Source organism: Callionymus lyra, chromosome 1 (assembly GCF_982586985.1).
Source record: "Callionymus lyra chromosome 1, fCalLyr1.hap1.1, whole genome shotgun sequence".
NCBI lineage: Eukaryota > Metazoa > Chordata > Actinopteri > Syngnathiformes > Callionymidae > Callionymus > Callionymus lyra.
In genome coordinates this window covers 49603198-49629751 of record NC_141818.1, presented here as the reverse complement: position 1 = coordinate 49629751, position 26554 = coordinate 49603198, and the positions used below count along the sequence as shown (strand labels likewise).

Genomic DNA, 26554 nt, shown 5'->3' with positions numbered 1-26554 from the left:
TTTAATGAAATTTGAAATATTGACATTTAAAACCTCATATTTTAGTTAAGACGCGTATAAGTCGCAGATTTATGATGCTATAAATCAATAACTATAGACTTGGATCTCTCCCAGAGGATGTTGACTCTAAAATAGCACAACATTTAAATGTAGAATTTCACGTAAACTACGAGTTAAAACATCATACTTTATGTTCCCCACATGACAGTGTCAAAGACAACATGCTTTGAGCGTCAAACGATGGAAAGATTATTTTTAAATTAATCCTCCTACTTCCTGTTAGGTGACATTTTTTTGTTCCGTGACTTGAACTATGTTTTGTTTCCTTGTGTGATTGAATTTGACTCCTTGATACAATAGATAGAAACTATTAATTCATTAATGTATTCATTTACAACGTTGTGTTGCCCTTGTTAGCTTAGCTTAGCATTCATTCTGCGGGGAATGTAGCACCCCCGTAACACTTATTATCTCAATATATTATAAAAATGAGAATCTCAATTCTATGAATGTACTGATAAATAAAAACAAATCTTATTATTATTTCTAATGAAATATCAAAGACATTTAACGACAGGAAAACATTGAAATACTGTATATAAATAAATGTCTCAAAGATGCTCTTGTTATATATATGATGGTGGAACTCAAACCAAAATGGCTGCCGTGAACATTTTTCACACACAGTGTGTTAGCATTGAGACGTGTGGGCACACACACACACACACACACACACACACAGAGACACACACACACACACACACACACATACATGGATACACATGGAAACACACACACAATGTTACAAACACAAAGGCGCACACACAGAGACACACACACTTGGATACACACAGATACGCATATACAGTACATTTACGCATGGATTCACACACAAAGACACACACAAGTGGATACACACATGGATACAAACACAGACACACACACACATGGTTACACACACTTAGATACACACAGACACACACAAATGTATACACACACACACATGGATACACACACAAAATACACACACTTATATACACACATAGAGACACACACTTGGATACATACACACATGTGGATACACACTAACAGACGCAAGGATACACATACACAGAGACAAATGGATACATTCACACACACATGGATACACGCACACAGACACGGATGGATATACAAACACAGACACACACACAGATTCACACACACAGACACACTTGGATATAGACGCACAGACACACATGGATACACACACACAGACACGGATGGATATACAAACACAGACACACACACAGATACACACACACAGACACACATGGATACACACACCCCCACACACACACACAAATGGATACACACACAGACACACATGGATACACACACACAGAAACACACACACACACATGGACACACACACAGACATACATGGATATACATACACAGAGACACATGGATACACTCTCACACACAAACATGGACACACACACAGAAACACACACACACACACACACAGAAACACACACACAGACACACATGGATACACACACACACATGGACACATATGGATACACACACACACATGGACACACACACAGACACACACACAGACACGCACACCTAAATAATTTGCTGAGTGTAAAAAACCCTTCAAAACTTGCAACAACCATGTTGTGCGTCATCTCTTGATTGAGAAAATAGTCGCACAAATAAGAGAACTAACTTGTGTTCACCAAACAAAATGGCCGCCGTGAGTGACGTTATCGTGCGTGTTAGCGACGAGACGTCTGTGTACCTGATAGGGATGGAAGAAAAGGGCTTCTTGTAGATGTCGGCCAGCTTGTCCATGACGACGGTCGCCGTGGTGAAGATCCTGTAGGTGTGCAGGAAGGTGTTGAGGAAGTCGATGGACAGGAAGCGCAGGTCGGTCAGCCTCTCCAGCAGACGCTCCACGCTGGCGTAGCGGATCTGCGGGACCTTGCAGGAGTTGAGCGTCTTGCTGAAGCAAATGTCAACATCATCTTTATGGAGACGCACATCGGATCTGATGGATACACGTTTACAAAAAAACACACACACAACGAAGCATGGGTGACTGCTGCACTGCTCGGCAAGAAAAGAGTGTCACGAAAAAACAACCGTCGAAAAAGGATAAACAGGATTCCTCCCCGAAGAAGCCACGATAAAAAGGAACCGTCGGTTGAGAAGAAGGCAACAGAAGCAGGAGGAGGATCACTACAGTCCTGGGGTTGGAGAGAGAAGACGCAACACTTACTTGATCATGTGAGGAACCGTGACTTTAGAGTTCTCCTCGAACACGCTGGTCATCAGGCCGTTGCAGCGGATGTTGTCGATGCACTGGAGAGTCAAAGTAGCATTTCATCATCAGTGTGTGTGTCTTTGTGTGTCTGTGTGTGTTTGTGTGTGTTTGTGTGTGTGTCTGTGTGTGTTTGTGTGTGTTTGTGTGTGTTTGTGTGTGTGTGTGTGTTTGTGTGTGTTTGTGTGTGTTTGTGTGTTTGTGTGTGTGTCTGTGTGTGTTTGTGTGTGTTTGTGTGTGTGTGTGTGTTTGTGTGTGTGTCTGTGTGTGTTTGTGTGTGTGTCTGTGTGTTTGTGTATGTGTGTATTTGTGTGTGTTTGTGTCTGTGTGTGTTTGTGTGTCTGTGTGTGTTTGTGTGTGTCTGTGTTTGTGTGTGTGTTTGTATCCTTCTGTGAGTCTGTGTGTTTGCATCTGTCTGTGTGTTTGTGTTTGTGTGTGTCTGTGTGTGTTTGTATACTTCTGTGTGTGCTTTTGTATCCTTCTGTGTGTGTGTTCATGTGTGTTTGTATCTGTCTTTGCGTGTGTGTGTGTCCATGTGTGTTTGTATCTGTCTGTGTGTCTGTGTGTGTTTGTATCTGTGTGTGTGTCCATGTGTGTTTGTATCTGTCTGTGTGTGTTTGTATCTGTGTGTGTGTCCATGTGTGTTTGTATCTGTCTGTGCGTGTGTCCATGTGTGTTTGTATCTGTGTGTGTGTCTGTGTGTGTCTATGTGTGTTTGAATCTGTCTGTGTGTCCATTTGTGTTTGTATCCGTCTATGTGTGTCCATGTGTGTTTGTATCTGTGTGTGTGTCTGTGTGTGTCTATGTGTGTTTGTATCTGTCTGTGTGTGTCCATGTGTGTTTGTATCTGTGTGTGTGTCTGTGTGTGTCCATGTGTGTTTGTATCTGTGTGTGTGTCTGTGTGTGTCTATGTGTGTTTGTATCTGTCTGTGTGTGTCCATTTGTGTTTGTATCCGTCTATGTGTGTCCATGTGTGTTTGTATCTGTGTGTGTGTCTGTGTGTGTCTATGTGTGTTTGTATCTGTCTGTGTGTGTCCATGTGTGTTTGTATCTGTGTGTGTGTCTGTGTGTGTCCATGTGTGTTTGTATCTGTGTGTGTGTTTGTGTGTGTCTGTGTGTTTGTATCGGTCTGTGTGTGTCCATTTGTGTTTGTATCCGTCTGTGTGTGTCCATGTGTGTTTGTATCTGTGTGTGTGTCTGTGTGTGTCTGTGTGTTTGTATCGGTCTGTGTGTGTCCATTTGTGTTTGTATCCGTCTGTGTGTGTCCATGTGTGTTTGTATCTGTGTGTGTGTGTCTGTGTGTGTCTGTGTGTGTTTGTATCCGTCTGTGTTGTGATTGTTTACTGCAACCTTACTTCTTTGTCGTGGACGCGTCAGAGGAAGGAGACGCACCAGTCTGACCATGAATCATGTTTATTAAAGATCAGTTACAAGAAGACATTCATCGTCAGTAAGAATCTAAAGCTGGACAATCAAGTCGAGTCACATGACGTCACTGTGTCTTCACTGCAGCACAAACAACCAACAAACGTTCTCAGAGACTTTCATCCAAACATTGAAGCTTCACGTGATGATGTGACGACAATCTCACTGTCGTCTACTTTAACTACACAATCTCACTGTCGTCTACTTTAACTACACAATCTCACTGTCGTCTACTTTAACTACACAATCTCACTGTCGTCTACTTTAACTACACAATCTCACTGTCGCCTACTTTAACCACACAATCTCACTGTTGTCTACTTCAGCTTCACAAACTCACACGAGGTCCAAACACTGACTCCAGCATGTAGAGGTCGAGAGAACTTGGTCTGGACTCTGTGGAGGAGAGTCATGGTCTCAGAGACGCTGTAGAAGGACAGAAGACCAGCAGAGTGATCCAGGTACACCCCCACTGTGGAGGGTCTGACACTGGAGACTTTAGTTCTGACCTTGTTGTGTCTAAATGAACAACCAGAGTTTTCACTATATACATGCCAAGATTTGTCATTATTTCCAAAACAACTTTCTTCTCCTGATCTGCTGATGTTCTTGTATGAAACTGCTACTATAACATCTTCTGTTATCTTCACCTCCCAGTAACAACGTCCAGTCAAAGACTCTTGACTCAAGACCTGACGATATTTAATGAATCTGTCTGGATGATCAGGACGAGACTGATCTTTACTCATAAATGTCACTTTCTTGTTTCCTTCAGACAACATCAACCTTGAGTTTGCAGTATTTGGATCCAGAGTGATGTCCTGTGAGTATGTGAGGAACTGCTCTCTCTCTGGATGGACCATCAGTGAGATGTTGGTCCACATGTCTCTCAGAAGGTCCTGGAGTTGGTCTCTCCAGGCTGACATGAAGGCTGACACTTCTTCAAAGTGACGGTGAGTTTGCTCAAGGGTCGTGGAGGAGGTCGTGTCTTCACTGACCTCTGAGAGTGAGGTCAGGTTCTTGAAGAAGACGGTGTGACTGTCGGTGAGTGACAGCTGCTGCAGCTCAGCATCTTTCTTCTTCAGCTCAGAGATCTTCTGCTCCAGCTGCTCCTTAAGTCCTCGGACTCGAGCGGCTTCAGTCTCCTGCTGAGATCTGATCTTCTGCTCCACATCACACTTTCTTCTCTGGAGCATCTGGATCATCTGGTCCAGGGTCTCCTGACTGATCTTCAGTGCTTTATCAGCGGAGAGTCTGCTGTTCTTCTCCTCCTGCTGGAACAGCTTCAGGTCCTCCTCTGTCTTCTGGATCATCTGCTGGATCCTTCCTCGACTCTGATCCACGTCTTTCTCTCGCTCCGTCCTCTCTGCTGCCGCCGAGACCATGTCATGATCTTTGTGTTGGTCCACAGCACAGAGGTGACAGATGAGCTGCTGATCAGAACGACAGAACATCTTCTTCTCCTCCTCGTGTTGAGGGCAGATCATCTCCTGGAGCTGCTTGGACGGCTGGACCAGCTTGTGTCTCCTGTAGGCCGGAGCTACTAGATGAGGCTGGAGGTGAAGGTCACAGTAGGAGACCAGACACATCAGACAGGACTTGATGGCTTTCATCTTCCTCCCAGTGCAGACGTCACAGACCACATCTTCAGGTCCAGCATAGCAGAGGTTCTCAGCTGCTCCAGTCTTCTTCAGCTCCTCCACTAACTCTGCTAACACAGTGTTCTTCTGCAGGTAAGGTCTTGGTGTGAAGCTCCGTCTGCACTGAGGACAATCGTAGATGTACTTGTCCTTCCAGTGACCTTCAAGACAGATCTTACAGTAGTTGTGTCCACAGGGAAGAGAGACTGGATCCTTCAGTAGATCCGGACAGATGGAACAAGAGAAAGATTCTCTCTTCAGATCAACTCTAGTCTCCATGTCTGTGCGACTGAAACACTCCCTTCACAGGTCAACACTTTTATGCTCTCAGTCACCTGTTGACGTAACAATCTGGTCCAACCTGTGGACTCACCTGATCGTTCTTGACAATGACCTCGACACACCTTGATTCTGTCTCACACCCATACAAATATGTTTGTGTCTCCGTGTGTGTGATTCTAAATGTCTGCATGTGTGTGTATCTACGTGCAAGTGTGTGTGTGCGTGTGTTCATTTGTGCATGTGTATGTCTTAGTGCATGAGTGTGTCTACGTGTGAATGTGTGTAAATGTGTGTAAATGTGTGTAAATGTCTAAGTTAGTGTTTATGCTTATGTCTGAACAAATATGTTCGTCTGCCTCAATGAATTATGGATCTTCTCCATGTCTTGTGTTTGCGTATCTTTGTGTGTTTGTGTCTATGTGTGTGTGTGTGTGTGTGTGTGTGTGTGTGTGTGTGTGTGTGTGTGTGTGTGTGTATGTTTGTCAATGCACATGTTTTTCTTAATGCATGTGTGTGTCTTGATGAATGTGTGTCTTTGTGTGTGTGTGTGTATATATGCGTGAATGTGTCTATGTATTTGTGTCAACATGCTTGTGTGTGTGTGTGTGTGTGTGTGTCTATGTGTGTGTGTGTGTGTGTATCGACATGTGTGTGTGTCTATTTGCGTGCAGGTTTATGTGTGTCTTGGTGTGTTTATATGTGTGTACGTATTTCGGTGTGTGTGTCTCCTTGTCTGTGTGTGTGTGTGTATGTCTACATGTTCGTGTGTCTACATTTGTGCTAGTGGTGTGTTTCTACTTGCCAGTTGTGTCTATTTGAGTGTGTGTGTGTGTGTATAGCTGTGTGTGTGTCTGTCTCTGTGTTTGTGTATCTGTGTGTGTGCGTGCGTGTCTGTGCATGCATATGTGTTAGTTTATCAATGTGTGTGTGTGTGTGTGTGCGTGCGTGCGTGTCTGTACATTTGCATGCATGTGTGTTAGTTTATCAATGTGTGTGTGTGTGTGTGTGTGTGCGTGCGTGTCTGTACATTTGCATGCATGTGTGTTAGTTTATCAATGTGTGTGTGTGTGTGTCGGGGTGTGTGTGTATATTTGATTGATTGATTGAGTGTGCGTCTTTGTCCTTGTGTCTCTACATAGTGCTGGTGGTGTGTGTCTATTGTGTGTCTGTGTGCATTTGTGTGTGTCTAATCGTGTGTCTCTGTCAGATCTTAAATATTTGATCAATGATATCAATAATTGTTGTGTTATTTTCAGTCTAACTGTTCAGTTTGTGTGTGATGTTTTAGTTGAATGTGTGGAGAAGGTCTTAGTTGGTCACCTGGCTGATGTCACTGGTCCACGCCGCCTTCTCCTGCCGCGACGGCGCCAGCAGGACGACGGTGAATGCGGGCGAGTCGGTCGGTTCCACCACCAGCTTGAAGTCCAGCTGACCGAACACCTGAGCGCCTCCTTTACCTGAGCGGCAGAAAGATCCCTTTAGAACATGAGTTAGTACTTTTTTACTGCCTCCATTGAAAAATTATAATTTATTAAAATACCTTTTTTTCATTGGTTTTCAAATTATTTTTACACTAGTAAGAGCATTTGATCTTTTGTTTTAGTTTTTCTTCTGTAAATGTAAATATAAATCATTATTATAATAAAGTCCTTTTGGCGAATATTTACTTTCAAAATACATTTAATTTGGATCAAATCAAGGCTTTGATATGATAAGAAAAAATCAGAAAATTCATTTTAAAAAGGAAAGAAAAAAAAAGTTTTGTCATTTTATGATTTTAAATAATTAGATATAGAAACACTATCTGTGTTACAAGTAAGTAATAGTTATTTGTAAAACGCCTTTATGTGTGTGTAGGTGTGTATAAGTGTGTGTGTGTTTGTGTGTAGGTGTGTGTGTACAAGGGTTTTTATTTGAATGTGTTTAGCTGTGTGTGTATGTGTAGGTGTTAAGGTGTGTGTGTGTACTTGTGTGAATGTGTGTGTGCATACTTGTGTGTGTGTGTGTGTAGGCATGTTTGTGTAGGTGTGTGTATGTGTCTGTTTAGGTGTGTTTATGTTTGTGTGTGTGCATACTTGTGTGTATTCTTAGGTGTGTGTAGGTATGAGTAGGTGTTCGTGTGTCTAGGTGTGTAAGTGCGTGTGTGTGTGTACATGTGTGTTTGTGTAGGTGTGTGTGCGTAGGTGTAGGTGTGTGCGTACTTGTGTGTGGTTGTGTATGTTTGTGCGTACTTAATATCCAGGCTTTAATGTGCAATAAAAGTAATAGAGCAGTGAGGTCAAAGGTCAGGGCATGGCATTAAAGGAGTGTCTGGTATTTTAAGGCTGGTGTTTAGGGCGCACACACGCACACACATACACACACACACGCACACACATACACACACGCACACACACGCACGCACGCACACACACACACACACACACACGCACGCACACGCACGCACGCACACACACACACGCACGCACGCACGCACGCACGCACGCACGCACGCACACACACACACACACACACACACACACACACACACACACACACACACACACACACACACGCACACACACACACATGCACACACACACATCACCTCATTAACAGGGTCAGTGGTGATGAAAGTGTGAAAACACCGAAGACAGACTCACACTCCTCGTCGCTGGCGTCGGGTTCCTCTATCAGAGTGCAGTCGATGAGCGACAGAACGCCACCTTGCTGCGGAGGAGAGAGAGGGAGGTGGAGGTGAGAGGGAGGTGAGAGAGACTTGGGGTGCTGGTCCACGGCAGGGTCACCTTCAGCAGGTGCAGCTTCCCCCCGGAGCTCCTGGTGCACACCAGGAAGTGTTTGGTGAAGAGGAAGCACTGGCGCTCGCCCTCCTTCTTCAGGGACAGAGACCCCAGACGCACCTTGCTGAGCTTCCCTCGCTCCACGGACGGCAGCTGGATCAGAGACCCTGAGGACGACAACGTCCGTCGGTCACCGGTCGCACAAACTCAGGAACACACACTGAATATTTCTTCTTCTCTTGATTACATTATATCTTTTTATTTTATTTTATGATATTTTATTGAAATTAAAACCTGGCACCAGAAGGCAGCAGCCGTTACGTCAATGAAATCCCATAAGATGACTGAGGACAAGAGGATACAGTCAACTCCAGCAGCCTTTAAAGCTGATGTTTGGACATATTTTGGTTTGAAAACAAATGAAAGCAGTTAGGACTTCGTCAAGAGTCATGTGGTCTGTAAATACTACAACACCAGAGTCAAGTACTAGACAATACTACACATATATACTTGTTACTATAACCAGCTCCAGACAAGCTTGTGTCGTTGTGTCCCTGAGCAAGACACTTCACCCTGATTGCTCCTGATGGTGAACTTGGCGCAAGTGTGCAGCCTACTCACATCAGTATGTGTGAATGGTTGAATTTCCCCTCGCGGGACTAATAAGGGATTCTAAAAAAAATAAAAAAATAAAAAAAACTATCGTATCGATACGATATTAACATTTGTATTTTTTATCTTTGTCTTCCTTTAACTATTGGATGATAGTATTATTTTCTCTATACTTTTAAGAGTCATTAATCCATTTGTAGTTCAGGAATTGTAGTTGAAAAGTTTATTTTTTATAAATATTTATCCCGTTCATGCGAGAACTATATGACTTATGCCGGAGGGGGGGGGGTTTCTTTTGTGTCCTTAAATATTTGGATATATATATAATTATATATATATATCTTTAGTTGTTGTTTAATGCATTCATTTGATGGTATGTTTACACGTTACCATAGCGACCAGAGAACATGATAAAAACAACAGATGGATATTATTTCTTTATTTTCTAGGCCTGAGGTCACAAGTACGCTGTAAATAAAGTTGTAAAAGAGTTCACAGTGGCTCAGGTGTGTCGTTATTATACAAAACAACAGTTTTATGCTGTTCGTCACACACTCCAGTCACACCGACATTTCCAGCTCACTACTCGGTGACTCACACGTTGCAAACACTAAAGACTTTAAAAAAAAAGTTTTGATTAGTGAAAATAATTTTAATTATGCAACTGAAGGACACTTTCTACAACATATTTCACAGTTATATTGAATTTTTTATGTTTTTTTACTCATCAAAAAGCTTTTGAAGATACGTTAGCATTTGTGACGTGTGTCGTCATCATGTAGGAAGTGTCCGGACTGAAATGGTACTTGCACAGGTCCGCGAAATCCTGATCCTGACATTAAACCGGTCTGTGTTGAAAAAAAAGGTTGGCGACCCCTGGTTCAGAGGACTCACCCTGGTTCAGGAGACTCACCCTGGTTCAGGGGACTCACCCTGGTTCAGGAGACTCACCCTGGTTCAGGGGACTCACCCTGGTTTAGGAGACTCACCCGGGTTCAGGGGACTCACCCTTGTTCAGGGGACTCACCCTGGTTCAGGGGACTCACCCTTGTTCAGAGGACTCACCCCTGGTTCAGGGGACTCACCCTGGTTCAGAGGACTCAACCTGGTTCAGAGGACTCACCCCTGGTTCAGAGACTCACCCTGGTTCAGGAGACTCACCCTGGTTCAGAGGACTCACGCCCTTGTTCAGAGGACTCACCCCTGGTTCAGAAGACTCACGCCCTTGTTCAGAGGACTCACTCCTGGTTCAGAGGACTCACGCCATTGTTCAGGGGACTCACCCTGGTTCAGGGGACTCACCCCTGGTTCAGAGGACTCACCCTGGTTCAGAGGACTCACCCTGGTTCAGAGGACTCACCCTGGTTCAGGGGACTCACCCCTGGTTCAGAGGACTCAACCTGGTTCAGAGGACTCACCCTGGTTCAGGGGACTCACCCCTGGTTCAGGGGACTCACCCCTGGTTCAGAGGACTCACGCCCTTGTTCAGAGGACTCACCCCTGGTTCAGAAGACTCACGCCCTTGTTCAGAGGACTCACCCCTGGTTCAGAGGACTCACGCCCTGGTTCAGGGAACTCACCCTGGTTCAGGGGACTCACCCTTGTTCAGGGGACTCACCCTGGTTCAGGGGACTCACCCTTGTTCAGAGGACTCACCCTTGTTCAGGGGACTCACCCTGGTTTAGAGGACTGTGTCGTTTTATTTTGATGGTATGTTTACAGGTTACCTTTAGCGACCAGAGAACATGATAAAGACAACAGATGGATGTTACTTCCTGTTATGTTCTAGGCCTGAGGTCACGAGTACGCTGTAAATAAAGTTGTAAAAGAGTTCACAGTGGTTCAGGTGTGTCGTTATTATACTGAACAACAGTTTTATGCTGTTCGTCACACACTCCAGTCGCACCGACATTTTCAGCTCACTACTCGGTGACTCACACGTTGCAAACATTAAAGTCTTTTTAAAAAAAGGTTTCGATTAGTGAAAATAATTTTAATTGTGCAATTAAAGGACACTTTCTACAACATATTTAACAGTTATATTGAATTTTTTATTTTTTTTTACTCATAAAAAAGCTTTGAAGAAACGTTAGCATTTGTGACGTGTGTCGTCATCATGTAGGAAGTGTCCGGACTGAAATGGTACTTGCACCGGTCCGCGAAATCCTGATTCTGACATTAAACCGGTCCGTGGTGAAAAAAAAGTTGGGGACCCCTGGTTCAGAGGACTCACCCTGGTTCAGGAGACTCACCCTGGTTCAGGGAACTCACCCCTGGTTCAGGGGACTCACCCTGGTTCAGAGGACTCACCCTGGTTCAGGAGACTCACCCTGGTTCAGGAGACTCACCCTGGTTCAGGGGACTCACCCCTGGTTCAGAGGACTCACCCCTGGTTCAGGGGACTCACGCCCTTGTTCAGAGGACTCACCCCTGGTTCAGAAGACTCACGCCCTTGTTCAGAGGACTCATCCCTGGTTCAGAGGACTCACCCCTGGTTCAGAGGACTCACGCCCTTGTTCAGTGGACTCACCCTGGTTCAGGGTACTCACCCCTGGTTCAGAGACTCACCCTGGTTCAGGAGACTCACCCGGGTTCAGGGGACTCACCCCTGGTTCAGGGGACTCACCCTGGTTCAGAGGACTCACCCCTGGTTCAGGGGACTCACCCCTGGTTCAGAGGACGCACGCCCTTGTTCAGAGGACTCACCCCTGGTTCAGAAGACTCTAGCCCTTGTTCAGAGGACTCACCCCTGGTTCAGAGGACTCACCCTGGTTCAGGGGACTCACCCCTGGTTCAGGGGACTCACCCCTGGTTCAGAGGACTCAACCTGGTTCAGAGGACTCACCCTGGTTCAGAGGACTCACCCTGGTTTAGGAGACTCACTCTGGTTCAGGGGACTCACCCTGGTTCAGGGGACTCCCCCCTGGTTCAGAGGACTCAACCTGGTTCAGAGGACTCACCCCTGGTTCAGAGACTCACCCTGGTTCAGGAGACTCACCCGGGTTCAGGGGACTTACCCCTGGTTCAGGGGACTCACCCTGGTTCAGAGGACTCACGCCCTTGTTCAGAGGACTCACCCCTGGTTCAGAAGACTCACGCCCTTGTTCAGAGGACTCACTCCTGGTTCAGAGGACTCACGCCCTTGTTCAGGGGACTCACCCTGGTTCAGGGGACTCACCCCTGGTTCAGAGGACTCACCCTGGTTCAGAGGACTCACCCTGGTTCAGAGGACTCACCCTGGTTCAGAGGACTCAACCTGGTTCAGGGGACTCACCCCTGGTTCAGGGGACTCACCCCTGGTTCAGAGGACTCACGCCCTTGTTCAGAGGACTCACCCCTGGTTCAGAAGACTCACGCCCTTGTTCAGAGGACTCACCCCTGGTTCAGAGGACTCACGCCCTTGTTCAGAGGACTCACCCCTGGTTCAGAGGACTCACGCCCTTGTTCAGGGGACTCACCCTGGTTCAGGGGACTCACCCCTGGTTCAGAGGATTCAACCTGGTTCAGAGGACTCACCCCTGGTTCAGAAGACTCACGCCCTGGTTCAGAGGACTCAACCTGGTTCAGAGGACTCACCCCTGGTTCAGAGACTCACCCTGGTTCAGGAGACTCACCCGGGTTCAGGGGACTCACCCCTGGTTCAGGGGACTCACCCTGGTTCAGAGGACTCACGCCCTTGTTCAGAGGACTCACCCCTGGTTCAGAAGACTCACGCCCTTGTTCAGAGGACTCACTCCTGGTTCAGAGGACTCACGCCCTTGTTCAGGGGACTCACCCTGGTTCAGGGGACTCACCCCTGGTTCAGAGGACTCACCCTGGTTCAGAGGACTCACCCTGGTTCAGAGGACTCACCCTGGTTCAGGGGACTCACCCCTGGTTCAGAGGACTCAACCTGGTTCAGGGGACTCACCCCTGGTTCAGGGGACTCACCCCTGGTTCAGAGGACTCACGCCCTTGTTCAGAGGACTCACCCCTGGTTCAGAAGACTCACGCCCTTGTTCAGAGGACTCACCCCTGGTTCAGAGGACTCACGCCCTTGTTCAGAGGACTCACCCCTGGTTCAGAGGACTCACGCCCTTGTTCAGGGGACTCACCCTGGTTCAGGGGACTCACCCCTGGTTCAGAGGATTCAACCTGGTTCAGAGGACTGTGATGGTTATTCAAAAAGGGAGAGAATGTACTTAAATCTTTTAAATTAAAATGTTTCCGGAATTGATTCCAAATCTTTATAGAATTTTTCACAACAGGGTTGGAGATCTGGTGCCTGTTGGTAATGTAGCACTATTTCCAAGTTAGCCCAAAGTGGACCTCGTTTTTCCCGCCGTCCACCAACACAAAATGCAAATTTGCACACATTTGCTGCCCAGTAATAGAACTTAAAGTTAGGAAGACCAAGTCCTCCCTCCAACCTTGGAATTTCCAGAAAACATTTTTTCATTCTTGGCACAGATCGGTTCCATATAAATGCAGAAATTAAACTGTCAAGTTCCTTAAAAACAGATTTGGGTAAATAATAAGGAATCATTTGAAAGAGGAAACGGGGAAGAACAGTCATCTTTATAGTGTTCACCCTTCCTGCTAATGAGATGGTAAGTGGCTCCACCTTAAAAGGTCATTGTTGGTTCAGAGTTTTGAAGTGATTGTGGAAGAAATCTTGGTATACATGTGTCATCTTTAAACCCAAGTAGGTACATTTGTTTGTTAACTGAAAGGGGAAGATATTATAGTCCATTGATTTTGCCAGATCATTGATTGGAAATACAGCACTTTTTGAAAAATGTAATTTGTAAACTGAAATGTGACCAAATATTTTTAATATTTCAATAACTCCAGGTATTGAAACAACTGGATTAGACAAATAGAGCAAAAGGTCATCAGCATATAGTGAACATTTATGAATTCCCTTGTTCCTCAACACTCCAAAGATTTCCTCCTCTTTCCTCAGAGCCAGAGGCTCAATAGCTAAATCAAAAAGAAAAGGTGAGACAACAACCCTGTCTTGTTCCTCTGTAAAGTTTAAAATACGTTGATGTTATTGAGTTAGTTGTACTGCAGCCACTGGTGTGGAATAGATTATTTTGATCCAAGATATGAAGTTTGAACCAAAACCAAATTTTCCCAACACTGTAAATAAGTATTTCCACTCCATCGATCAAATGCTTTTTCAGCGTCAAGTGAGATAACAACTTCTGGCATTTCAGTGGAATGAGAATTATATAAAATATTAAGTCAACGTCGCATGTTAAAGAAAGATTGTCTCCCTGGAACAAAACCAGTCTGATCAGCGTGGATTATTTTGGTCACTGTTTCCAGACGACGAGACAGAACTTTAGTGAACATTTTATAGTCGCAGCAGAGAAGGCTTATGGGCCGGTAAGGTAAGGTAAGGTAAGGTAAGGTAAGGTAAGGTAAGGTAAGGTAAGGTAAGGTGAGGTAAGGTAAGGTAAGGTAAGGTAAGGTAAGGTAAGGTGAGGTAAGGTAAGGTAAGGTGAGGTAAGGTGAGGTAAGGTGAGGTAAGGTGAGGTAAGGTAAGATAAGGTGAGGTAAGATAAGGTAAGGTAAGGTAAGGTAAGGTAAGGTGAGGTAAGATAAGGTAAGGTAAGGTAAGGTAAGATAAGGTGAGGTAAGATAAGGTAAGGTAAGGTGAGGTAAGATAAGGTAAGGTAAGGTAAGGTGAGGTAAGGTAAGGTAAGGTAAGGTAAGATAAGGTAAGGTAAGGTAAGGTGAGGTAAGGTGAGGTGAGGTAAGGTGAGGTAAGGTAAGGTAAGGTAAGATAAGGTGAGGTAAGATAAGGTAAGGTAAGGTAAGGTGAGGTAAGATAAGGTAAGGTAAGGTAAGGTAAGATAAGGTGAGGTAAGATAAGGTAAGGTAAGGTAAGGTGAGGTAAGGTAAGGTAAGGTAAGGTAAGGTAAGATAAGGTGAGGTAAGATAAGGTGAGGTAAGATAAGGTAAGGTAAGGTAAGGTGAGGTAAGGTAAGGTAAGGTAAGGTAAGATAAGGTGAGGTAAGATAAGGTGAGGTAAGATAAGGTAAGGTAAGGTGAGGTAAGGTAAGGTAAGGTGAGGTAAGGTAAGGTGAGGTAAGATAAGGTGAGGTAAGATAAGGTAAGGTAAGGTGAGGTAAGGTAAGGTAAGGTAAGGTAAGATAAGGTGAGGTAAGATAAGGTGAGGTAAGATAAGGTAAGGTAAGGTGAGGTAAGGTAAGGTAAGGTAAGATGAGGTGAGGTGAGGTGAGGTAAGGTAAGGTAAGATAAGGTAAGGTAAGGTAAGGTAAGATAAGGTGAGGTAAGATAAGGTGAGGTAAGATAAGGTAAGGTAAGGTGAGGTAAGGTAAGGTAAGGTAAGGTAAGGTGAGGTAAGATAAGGTGAGGTAAGGTAAGGTGAGGTAAGATAAGGTGAGGTAAGGTAAGGTAAGGTGAGGTAAGGTAAGGTAAGGTAAGGTAAGATAAGGTAAGGTAAGGTGAGGTAAGGTAAGGTAAGGTAAGGTAAGATGAGGTGAGGTAAGGTAAGGTGAGGTAAGGTAAGGTAAGGTGAGGTAAGGTAAGGTAAGGTGAGGTAAGGTAAGGTAAGGTGAGGTAAGGTAAGGTGAGGTAAGGTAAGGTAAGATGAGGTGAGGTAAGGTAAGGTAAGGTGAGGTAAGGTAAGGTGAGGTAAGGTAAGGTAAGGTAAGGTAAGGTAAGGTAAGATGAGGTGAGGTAAGGTAAGGTAAGGTGAGGTAAGGTAAGGTAAGGTGAGGTAAGGTAAGGTAAGGTAAGGTAAGATAAGGTAAGATAAGGTAAGGTGAGGTGAGGTGAGGTAAGGTAAGGTAAGGTAAGGTGAGGTGAGGTAAGGTAAGGTAAGGTAAGATAAGGTAAGGTAAGGTAAGGTAAGGTGAGGTAAGGTAAGGTACGAGCCACATTCTCGCGGGTCTTTACCTTTTTTAGGTATAACTGTAATAGTTGCCAGATTCATTGTTGCTGGTAGTTTTAAAGTTACAAGTGTTTCTTCAAATAATTTACTTAAAATAGGTGAAAGTTTATTTGAAAACATTTGATAAACTTCAGTAGGAATCCATCTGGAGGAGCTTTTCCGCTTTGCATTGAGTTTATAGCTCGAGTAATTTCCTCTGTTGTTATTCTGGAGTCTATAACAGATTGTTCTTGTTTATTCATTTGGGGAATTTGCATATTTTCTAAAAAGTCCTCAATCCAATGATGTTGCAGAAGTCTCAGGTATGAAGGTCACTATAAAGTTTTCTCAACTGCTCATCAATAGTTTGAGGATGTACAGATGTCTCTCAATTTGGACAGTGGTTCAATTATTGTATTCGGCTTGTAATATTTTTGTTATTTTATTTATATAGCGCTTTTCCAGACCAGGGTCACAAAGCGCTTAAACAAACAAAACAATACTCAAAAAATGTAATAATAATAATTGTAATAATTGTCTTTCATTGAAATAGGACGGATTAGGCTGAGATGCACATTTTTTATCTAATTGTAATCATTCCTGCTGTATCTCATTGAGGCGTTTAGTTCTTTCTTTCTTGACATTTGCTGAAAAATAAATAATTTCTCCCCTTAGATAAGCTTTGAGTGCCTCCGTGACTGAAGGACATTCAGAGTAATATTGATGTCAAGAAAGAAATCAATTTGATCCGAGAGAAAATGTTGAAAGTTTTGCTTGACAATAAGAGCAGGTCAAGACACCATGTGCGTTGGACTGGTGCATGATGGGAAATCACAATACTGTGGTATTGGCATTTTGTTTCACACAGCAAAATTCTGTTGTCTATCAGAAAAAAGTCTATCCTCGAAAACGATTGGTGGACGAGTGAAAAAGAAGAATATAGTTTGGTAGTGAGGTTTAATTTCCTCCAGGGGGCAGTAAGTGCATAACATTGTTTAATGAGATTTACTGTATTTGCTGATTTTGATCAATTATTTTGAAGTTCAGTGGAGGATCTAACGTTGGCTCAAGTTCGAGATTAAAGTCACCTCCTAAAATGATGTTATATTTGTTAGGATCTGGAATAGTTGCTATTAGTCTAGAGAAGAAGTGAGGATCAGTTAGGACCATAAACATTAACTAGTGCCTCAGTTCCAGACAATCTACCCACGACTATGACATATCTTCCCTTGTTATCAGATATGAAATTGTTTAGTTGATAAGAGACTCCTTTTCTAATAAGTATGGCAGCTCCTCTTGACCCATAATTAGAGTGATAAATATGTTCTATCATCCTCTCTTTAACTTTGAGTGTTCTTCTGGACGTAAGTGTGTCTCTTGTAAGAACATTATCTCTCCATATAACCAGCATCAACAAACTTGTATTAAACATGTAGAAAAAGTTGAATCAGTTGCTATCATGTTGTTAAACCACTGTCTCACCGGAGTGTCTTCACGCGTCACGTGTCTCCACTGATGTTCTTGTTGACACTCGCGCCTCTGCAGCAGTAGAAGGATTTCTCCACGTTCTTGTAGGTGGTTCTGAAGCGGGCAGGAGAAGAAGATCCGAAGCGAACCCCGTCCAACTCCACGAAACCCACTCTTGACGTCATTGAACGCCGCGCCTGCTTTAGCAACACTTGTCGGGTCAGGAAACACTGAGGTGCTCCGTCCACACTGATGCGTTGTTTGATCAGGATGTTTGCACAGTCCTGATGGTGTTTGACCTTTGACCCTCTGTAGATCCAGGCGGGGAGAGACGGTTCTGTCCAGGAGCGTCCTTCAGATCAAAGGCTGCAGAAGGACACAGACTCGTGTTGCGTTCAAGGGTCTCGACCTTCGCCTCCAAGTCCACGACCCCCGCGAGCCGCTTCACCTCCTTCTTGAGTGAAACAACATCATCCGTGCACGTCGACAAACTTTCTTCCACATCCTTCACCGTAGCGTTCATGGCGGAGAGTTCAGAGGTCAGAGTTCAGAGTTGATCGTCGACCTGAACTCTTTGAGCTCCGCTCTCGCTGCAACAATATCCGCTGGAATCACCGCCATCTCGCTCTCCAACACGGCGCCAACTTCTGTTTTTCTTGTTTTTTTTAAACATGTTTTATTGAATTTTCAAAATATAAACACACATTTTTTTTAAACGAATGACAAGCAAACATACATCAAATCAAACCCTCCGCTGTGGTTGATGTCTTCCCAAAATACAGTTAACATTATTGCACATCTACAAATATATTAAAACAAACATACATCACTTTTATCAAACATGAATCAAAAGGTAGTAAAAAGAAAGACAAAGCAAATCAGTAGTTGGTCATGAAAAACAAACAAACAATTACAAAGAGAAACCAAGAAACATTGAAATGGTTGTTAATGGGGTTCAGCGACAAATGATATTTCTTGAGTGTGTTCTATGAAGGGATTCCACGTTACCTCAAGTTTCTGGGCGGCTCCCGATAATGTCAGCCTCAGTTCTTCCAGTTTCAAGTCGTACAAAACACTGATCCATTTCATCTGCGTCGGCGCTGAAGAAGATTTCCATTTGAAAAGAATAATTCTTCTTGCAAGTCAAGTGAAAAAGGCAATGATGTTCTTCTTCATTGTAGAAAGGTTGACGTTTGATGGTGTTCTTCCAAAGAGGTGAGAGGTCAGTGAGGAACTCAAATATGTCTCCAATATTCCTCCAGAGAAGGAGTCAAAACAGAAGTAGTTTGCTGGGTGTTTGCATCGTTCACATGTCAGAGACACCGTCATACATGTTGGCCAACCTTCGTATAATCAACCCTGTGGAGGATTTTGCATCCAATAAAAGCACGTCTGGCACATATTGAGGATTTGTGGAGCCTTTCCAAGATCTCTGGCCAGCGAACATTTGTGATCTGCTCACCAAGATCTGTTTCGCACATGTTTGACTGGATGAGTCGCGTCGGCGTCCATTTCAGAGATGTTTGAATAAATGGCAGAGATGGTTTTATAGAATCGCAAGGTTCTAAAAACACTTTTAAGCTCGTTTCTGCCGGACAAAGAGGAAAATGAGAAAAAGAATTACAAAGGAAGTTGCGGACCTGGAAGTATCTAAAAAAGTGACTCTTGGGTAGAATTGATTACTGAGCTCTTGAAATGTTGCAAATACGCCATTTGAATAGAAATCCTTCACCGTTCGCAGCCCTAGACCAGCCCATAAGGTACATGTACCGTCAGCCAGAGATGGTGCAAAAGATGGTTAGAAGCCAAAGGTGCACTTGTGGCCATTGATTGAAACCCAAAGTGTCGCCTAAATTGCTTCCAAACTTTATAAGAGTCCGTCACTGCACCCCTTTTTATATAAGAAGAAGTTGTGGAGAGCAGTGGTGCATGTAGGACAGCAACCAGCGACGTGGGGCGACTGAGTTGGCTTCCATTTTTAACCAGGCAGGTGATGTCTCTCGGTCTTTAGAAGTGATCCAAACATTTAGATTCCTGATATTTGCAGCCCAGTAGTAGTACAACATATTTGGGAGAGCCTTACCTCCGGACAGTTTAGGCATCTGTAGAATTTTTCTTCCCAATCTTGGTTTTTTTTTATTCCAAATAAATGCAATTATTAAACTATCAATTTTTCGAAAAAAAGCAAGGGGAATAAAAATGGGGATGCATTGAAAGAGAAGATAAAGATAAAGATAACAACATCTAGGGAAACATTCATCTTAATTGTGTTGACTCTGGCAACAGTGGATCGATTCAACAACGACCATCTTTCAATGTCTTGTTTCATTTTCCCTAATAGAGGTTGGAAATTTTTCCCAAAGAGATTTTCTTTAATCTGTGTGACAAAAACGCCAAAGTACATGAACCCCGTCCTCGCAGTTTTAAATGGCAGTGTATCCAGTGGGTACTGCTTTGCCAAGTCATTGACAGGTAATAGTTCGCTCTTACTTAAATTAAGTTTGTAGCCAGAAATGCCGCTGAAATGATTTAAAATTGATAATATAGTCGGGATAGACTGAGTCAAGTTTGAAATGAACAAAAGAAGGTCGTCTGCATATAAAGAAACTTTTATTTCTACCCCCATTCGAGATATACCGGAAAATCATGTCATTTCTTGAGGCTATTGAAAGTGGATCCATTGCGATTGTGAATAAAAGGGACTCAGTGGACATCCTGGCGTGTAGAGCAGTGGACATGAAATATGTTGAGTTCAGGCCATTAGTTCTAATTGATGCCTGTGGTGATTTGTAGATTAACTTGATCCATGACAAGAAGTTACTCCCGAATCCAAATTTCTGCAGGGTGAAGAAAAGATCTTCCCACTCAAATCTGTCAAACGCCTTTTCGGCATCTAGCGAGAGCAGGGCCTCTGGGAGTTTAGAGGATTTTGAACCATAAAGCACATTAAATATTGTCTAAGGTTAAAATAATGCCTGCCTAGGATAAAACCTGTTTGTTCTGCTGAAATAATTGAGGGCAGGATGATTTCTAAACGACGGGCCAATCATTTAGATATAATTTTAAAATCTACATTTAGCAGAGTTATGGGACGGTATGAGCTGCATAATAACGGATCTTTTCCTTTCTTTAGGAGAACAATGATGGAAGATTCAAAGTTGGAGGGAGATTGCCTACATTGATGGCCTAGTAGTAGTGGAGACAATTCTTCCCAGAAAGTTCTAAGAAGTTCGGTTGGGAAGCCATCTGGACCAGGACTTTTACCTTTTTGTAGTGATCTGATTGTAGTCTCAGTTTCTAAAGGAGTGATTGGTTCCTCTAAGGTTTTTACGAGACTTTGATCCACTGTTGGGATGTTAAGATCAAAAAATGTCTTAAAGTCATTTAAATTTGAGTTGATTTCCGAAGAATATAAATTGGTGTAAAATTCGTTAAAAGTGTCATTTATTTTAACAGGGTCTGAAGTTATTCCATCTGAGAGGATGATTTCTGTCGCAGCTGATGAGCAACAACTCACTTGTTTTGTCTCCTTGTTCATAAAATGTGGAATGAGATTTAAGAAGAAGATCTGCTGTATATTTTGTGAGAATGACGTCATATTTGGCCTGTAATGTTATGCGTTCTTGATAAACCTCGGGGGTTCTTGAGATAGCATATTGTTCATCTCATTTTGAAATGTTGTGAGCCACTTTGGAAAGCTCTGTTTTCATGTTTCGGTTTCTGAAGTTGTTGTACGAGATAATCACTCCTAATGTGGGCTTTCATTCAGTCCCATAAAATAGATGCTGAGATCTCCGGTGTTTTGTCAGTTTCTACAAAAAAGTTGATTTGGTCAGAAATGAGTAACAAAGTCCTCCTCAGAAAGTAAGGCTGAATTAAGACGCCAGAGACGTCGCTCTTCTACACAGTCCTGGAAGTGGATAGTTATTGAAGTGGAAGCATGATCTGAGACCAGGATTGGATCATAATTGCAAGTTGTGATTGAGGAGAGCAGTCTCATGTCAATCAAGAAGAAATCAATCCGAGTGAATGAGTGATGAACAGAGGAGAAAAAGGAATACGTTTTTGAGTTTGGGTTTTGGGCTCTCCAGGGATCAGGTATATTATATTCTGATATGAGGTGTTTGAGGGTTTGAGCAGACTTTGCCAAGGAGACTGGAGTGGTTGACGATCTATCTAGTCTAGGGTCCATCCAACAGTTCAAATCATGATTAGCATGTGTGTTGAAGAGTCTGGTATCTTGGAAAATAATGTTCTAAAAAACGAGTCATTGTCCCAGTTTGGTGCGTAGATGTTTGCTAGCAACTATTCTGCTGTTATAAACCTGTCCAACAAAGATCAGAAATCTGCCGGAAGAGTCAGAGATGGTTCTTGAGTGAACGAATGGGATAGATTTGTGAAAAAGAATGCCGACTCCTCTTGAGCTTCTATGGAAAGAGGAAAGGTAGATCTATCTTATCAGCTCAGTGAACATCATGTAAAATCTTACTTCGTTTAATCAGGTTGTTCAGACCCTTACGATTGAGACTAGTAAGTTTCAAGTCACCTATCACTGAAGAACTGACCCGTACCATGAAGAAGAAACAGAATAAAAGTAACCGTGCAATGATGTTTGAACTACCATGAACATATAAACCACACCCAGAGAAAATAAAACATAAAAACCCCTTTCTCTACACACCACATACATTGCACCCTCAAAATATCTCTATAAAATAGATATTGTAACAAAGAATATATCTTACAAAGAGAATAAGAATATATGATATATATCCCATATACATATATATATATTATATACATATATTAAAAAAAGAAGAAAAACCTAGGAAGTTGAGTTATAGTAACCAAGTCTCAGAACAGACTCTTTAAACTCTTGAACCTCTAAGAGTGAAAACAGTGATCAATGGTCTCCTGGTTTTTTCAACTTGTTTCTCACAAAGTCCATCGTCTGAGTGGTCGGAGCTCCTGGTCGGCTCTCCATCAGGAGTGATGATGGTGTTGCTCCTGGTCGGCTCTCCATCAGGAGTGATGATGGTGTTGCTCCTGGTCGGCTCTCCATCAGGAGTGATGATGGTGTTGCTCCTGGTCGGCTCTCCATCAGGAGTGATGATGGTGTTGCTCCTGGTCGGCTCTCCATCAGGAGTGATGATGGTGTTGCTCCTGGTCGGCTCTCCATCAGGAGTGATGATGGTGTTGCTCCTGGTCGGCTCTCCATCAGGAGTGATGATGGTGTTGCTCCTGGTCGGCTCTCCATCAGGAGTGATGATGGTGTTGCTCCTGGTCTGCTCTCCATCAGGAGTGATGATGGTGTTGCTCCTGGTCGGCTCTCCATCAGGAGTGATGATGGTGTTGCTCCTGGTCGGCTCTCCATCAGGAGTGATGATGGTGTTGCTCCTGGTCGGCTCTCCATCAGGAGTGATGATGGTGTTGCTCCTGGTCGGCTCTCCATCAGGAGTGATGATGGTGTTGCTCCTGGTCGGCTCTCCATCAGGAGTGATGATGGTGTTGCTCCTGGTCGGCTCTCCATCAGGAGTGATGATGGTGTTGCTCCTGGTCGGCTCTCCATCAGGAGTGATGATGGTGTTGCTCCTGGTCTGCTCTCCATCAGGAGTGATGATGGTGTTGCTCCTGGTCGGCTCTCCATCAGGAGTGATGATGGTGTTGCTCCTGGTCGGCTCTCCATCAGGAGTGATGATGGTGTTGCTCCTGGTCGGCTCTCCATCAGGAGTGATGATGGTGTTGCTCCTGGTCTGCTCTCCATCAGGAGTGATGATGGTGTTGCTCCTGGTCGGCTCTCCATCAGGAGTGATGATGGTGTTGCTCCTGGTCGGCTCTCCATCAGGAGTGATGATGGTGTTGCTCCTGGTCTGCTCTCCATCAGGAGTGATGATGGTGTTGCTCCTGGTCGGCTCTCCATCAGGAGTGATGATGGTGTTGCTCCTGGTCGGCTCTCCATCAGGAGTGATGATGGTGTTGCTCCTGGTCGGCTCTCCATCAGGAGTGATGATGGTGTTGCTCCTGGTCGGCTCTCCATCAGGAGTGATGATGGTGTTGCTCCTGGTCGGCTCTCCATCAGGAGTGATGATGGTGTTGCTCCTGGTCGGCTCTCCCTCAGGAGTGATGATGGTGTTGCTCCTGGTCGGCTCTCCATCAGGAGTGATGATGGTGTTGCTCCTGGTCTGCTCTCCATCAGGAGTGATGATGGTGTTGCTCCTGGTCGGCTCTCCATCAGGAGTGATGATGGTGTTGCTCCTGGTCGGCTCTCCATCAGGAGTGATGATGGTGTTGCTCCTGGTCGGCTCTCCATCAGGAGTGATGATGGTGTTGCTCCTGGTCGGCTCTCCATCAGGAGTGATGATGGTGTTGCTCCTGGTCGGCTCTCCATCAGGAGTGATGATGGTGTTGCTCCTGGTCGGCTCTCCCTCAGGAGTGATGATGGTGTTGCTCCTGGTCGGCTCTCCATCAGGAGTGATGATGGTGTTGCTCCTGGTCGGCTCTCCATCAGGAGTGATGATGGTGTTGCTCCTGGTCGGCTCTCCATCAGGAGTGATGATGGTGTTGCTCCTGGTCGGCTCTCCATCAGGAGTGATGATGGTGTTGCTCCTGGTCGGCTCTCCATCAGGAGTGATGATGGTGTTGCTCCTGGTCGGCTCTCCATCAGGAGTGATGATGGTGTTGCTCCTGGTCGGCTCTCCATCAGGAGTGATGATGGTGTTGCTCCTGGTCGGCTCTCCATCAGGAGTGATGATGGTGTTGCTCCTGGTCGGCTCTCCATCAGGAGTGATGATGGTGTTGCTCCTGGTCGGCTCTCCATCAGGAGTGATGATGGTGTTGCTCCTGGTCGGCTCTCCATCAGGAGTGATGATGGTGTTGCTCCTGGTCGGCTCTCCATCAGGAGTGATGATGGTGTTGCTCCTGGTCTGCTCTCCATCAGGAGTGATGATGGTGTTGCTCCTGGTCGGCTCTCCATCAGGAGTGATGATGGTGTTGCTCCTGGTCGGCTCTCCATCAGGAGTGATGATGGTGTTGCTCCTGGTCGGCTCTCCATCAGGAGTGATGATGGTGTTGCTCCTGGTCGGCTCTCCATCAGGAGTGATGATGGTGTTGCTCCTGGTCGGCTCTCCATCAGGAGTGATGATGGTGTTGCTCCTGGTCGGCTCTCCATCAGGAGTGATGATGGTGTTGCTCCTGGTCGGCTCTCCATCAGGAGTGATGATGGTGTTGCTCCTGGTCTGCTCTCCATCAGGAGTGATGATGGTGTTGCTCCTGGTCGGCTCTCCATCAGGAGTGATGATGGTGTTGCTCCTGGTCGGCTCTCCATCAGGAGTGATGATGGTGTTGCTCCTGGTCGGCTCTCCATCAGGAGTGATGATGGTGTTGCTCCTGGTCTGCTCTCCATCAGGAGTGATGATGGTGTTGCTCCTGGTCGGCTCTCCATCAGGAGTGATGATGGTGTTGCTCCTGGTCGGCTCTCCATCAGGAGTGATGATGGTGTTGCTCCTGGTCGGCTCTCCATCAGGAGTGATGATGGTGTTGCTCCTGGTCGGCTCTCCCTCAGGAGTGATGATGGTGTTGCTCCTGGTCGGCTCTCCATCAGGAGTGATGATGGTGTTGCTCCTGGTCGGCTCTCCATCAGGAGTGATGATGGTGTTGCTCCTGGTCGGCTCTCCATCAGGAGTGATGATGGTGTTGCTCCTGGTCGGCTCTCCATCAGGAGTGATGATGGTGTTGCTCCTGGTCGGCTCTCCATCAGGAGTGATGATGGTGTTGCTCCTGGTCGGCTCTCCATCAGGAGTGATGATGGTGTTGCTCCTGGTCGGCTCTCCATCAGGAGTGATGATGGTGTTGCTCCTGGTCGGCTCTCCATCAGGAGTGATGATGGTGTTGCTCCTGGTCGGCTCTCCATCAGGAGTGATGATGGTGTTGCTCCTGGTCGGCTCTCCATCAGGAGTGATGATGGTGTTGCTGGGTAACGGATGCCAAACCTGACTCCTGAGCACGAGTGCAGCTCCTTCTTCACTTTCCTCCTTGGGAAAGTCAGGAAAATAGAAATCCTTTTTCCCTCGTGCATCAGTGGCGACAAGTTTCCAGCGGCTCGTAGAATCGAGGTCTTGGTCTGGAACAAGTGTACCCCGGCGATGACAGGGGGGACGCTCTCCGTCCTTTGGTTTAGCTCGCGAGAGGCGGTGGGTCCAGAACCAGCTTCGTATCCAAGCCCAGCAATGTTTGCAAAAATGATGCCATGTATTCCACCCTCTGAGCCCTCCGGCAGGCCCACGATTTGGATGTTGTTCCTCCGGGAACGAGCCTCCAAGTCCTCACACTGCTTCTTCAGCGACTCCACGGTAGCCATTAGCTTCAGAACGCTGCTCTCCAGGCCAGCACACTGCTCCAGTTCAAGCATGTTGTCACTCATTTGACTCACTTTCTCCTGCAGCGGCTTTAGAAGTGAGGCAACCATCTTTTTTGACAGTGTCCGCCATGGAAATTATTTCGCTGCGCATCTCGTCCATCATGGCCTTGATGCTACCTAGCATAGCTTTATCCGTTAGCTTGCTCTCGGGCTCCGGCCCGGCCTGTTTGCGTTCAGGTCTCTGTCGGGCGGCTGCCATGTTCTTTCAAAAGTTGACTCAGGCGAAGAAAACAACTTGCATTGAGTGTAATGTCCAGTTTTGTGAAGTTTGAGGCGTGTAAATATTGAAAAAAGTTGTATTCCCGGGAGCTCTCTTAAAACGCGCCTTACATCCTACACGCTCAACAGCGCCCCCGAACTTCTGTTTGAAGGATTTCAACTAAATCCTTCAAACAGAAGATAGTAGTTCCATCTTGAGCGACTCCCTCTCAGGAAAGCTACTTCAATGGAGCTAACGGGGCTAAAATCGGCGTCGAAGGCGAAGGCCTCGTGGCTTGAGTCGCTGTTTGCCTACCTTTGCTTGATTTACCAGCCATTTCAAAGTTTCGGTTTTTAGGCATATGGTTTAGCAAAGGTAAAATTCGAATGTTTTCCAAAAAGTGCGCTGAAAAAATTACTTTTATATAGTCGTTCTGTGGAGCTCCAAAAAACACATCTACTCCATTGCTATGCTCAACAGCGCCCCCTACATAGATTTTTTAAGTTTATATTTTAAGTTAGGAAAGCTTGGATATT

General features: G+C 45.0%; 2 protein-coding genes across 2 annotated transcripts in view; both read right to left on the bottom strand.

Moving 5' to 3' along the window:
• LOC148090018 (ras-specific guanine nucleotide-releasing factor 2-like) overlaps nt 1–26018 on the bottom strand; it is a 41497-nt gene extending 15479 nt beyond the window's left edge. Inside the window, exons 1-9 of the mRNA XM_087790327.1 lie at nt 25878–26018; nt 25538–25792; nt 17684–17857; nt 17450–17600; nt 8445–8644; nt 8301–8367; nt 6979–7115; nt 2270–2352; nt 1790–2038 (exon numbers count right to left, since the gene is read on the bottom strand). Coding sequence (XP_087646453.1) covers nt 1790–2038; nt 2270–2352; nt 6979–7115; nt 8301–8367; nt 8445–8644; nt 17450–17600; nt 17684–17857; nt 25538–25792; nt 25878–26018 — 1457 coding nt within the window. The remainder of the gene's footprint in view (nt 1–1789; nt 2039–2269; nt 2353–6978; nt 7116–8300; nt 8368–8444; nt 8645–17449; nt 17601–17683; nt 17858–25537; nt 25793–25877) is intronic.
• LOC148090019 (tripartite motif-containing protein 16-like) lies at nt 3707–6972 on the bottom strand. Its single transcript, XM_087811197.1, has one exon. It carries the CDS (start codon nt 5653–5655, stop codon nt 4054–4056), a length of 1602 nt encoding a protein of 533 aa, XP_087667323.1. The 5' UTR covers nt 5656–6972; the 3' UTR covers nt 3707–4053.
• Nucleotides 26019–26554: the final 536 nt, after the last annotated feature.

Bases quoted from the DNA above. Each gene is read 5' to 3' on its own strand.
- LOC148090019 (XM_087811197.1), bottom strand. From the start codon at position 5,655: ATGGAGACTAGAGTTGATCTGAAGAGAGAATCTTTCTCTTGTTCCATC.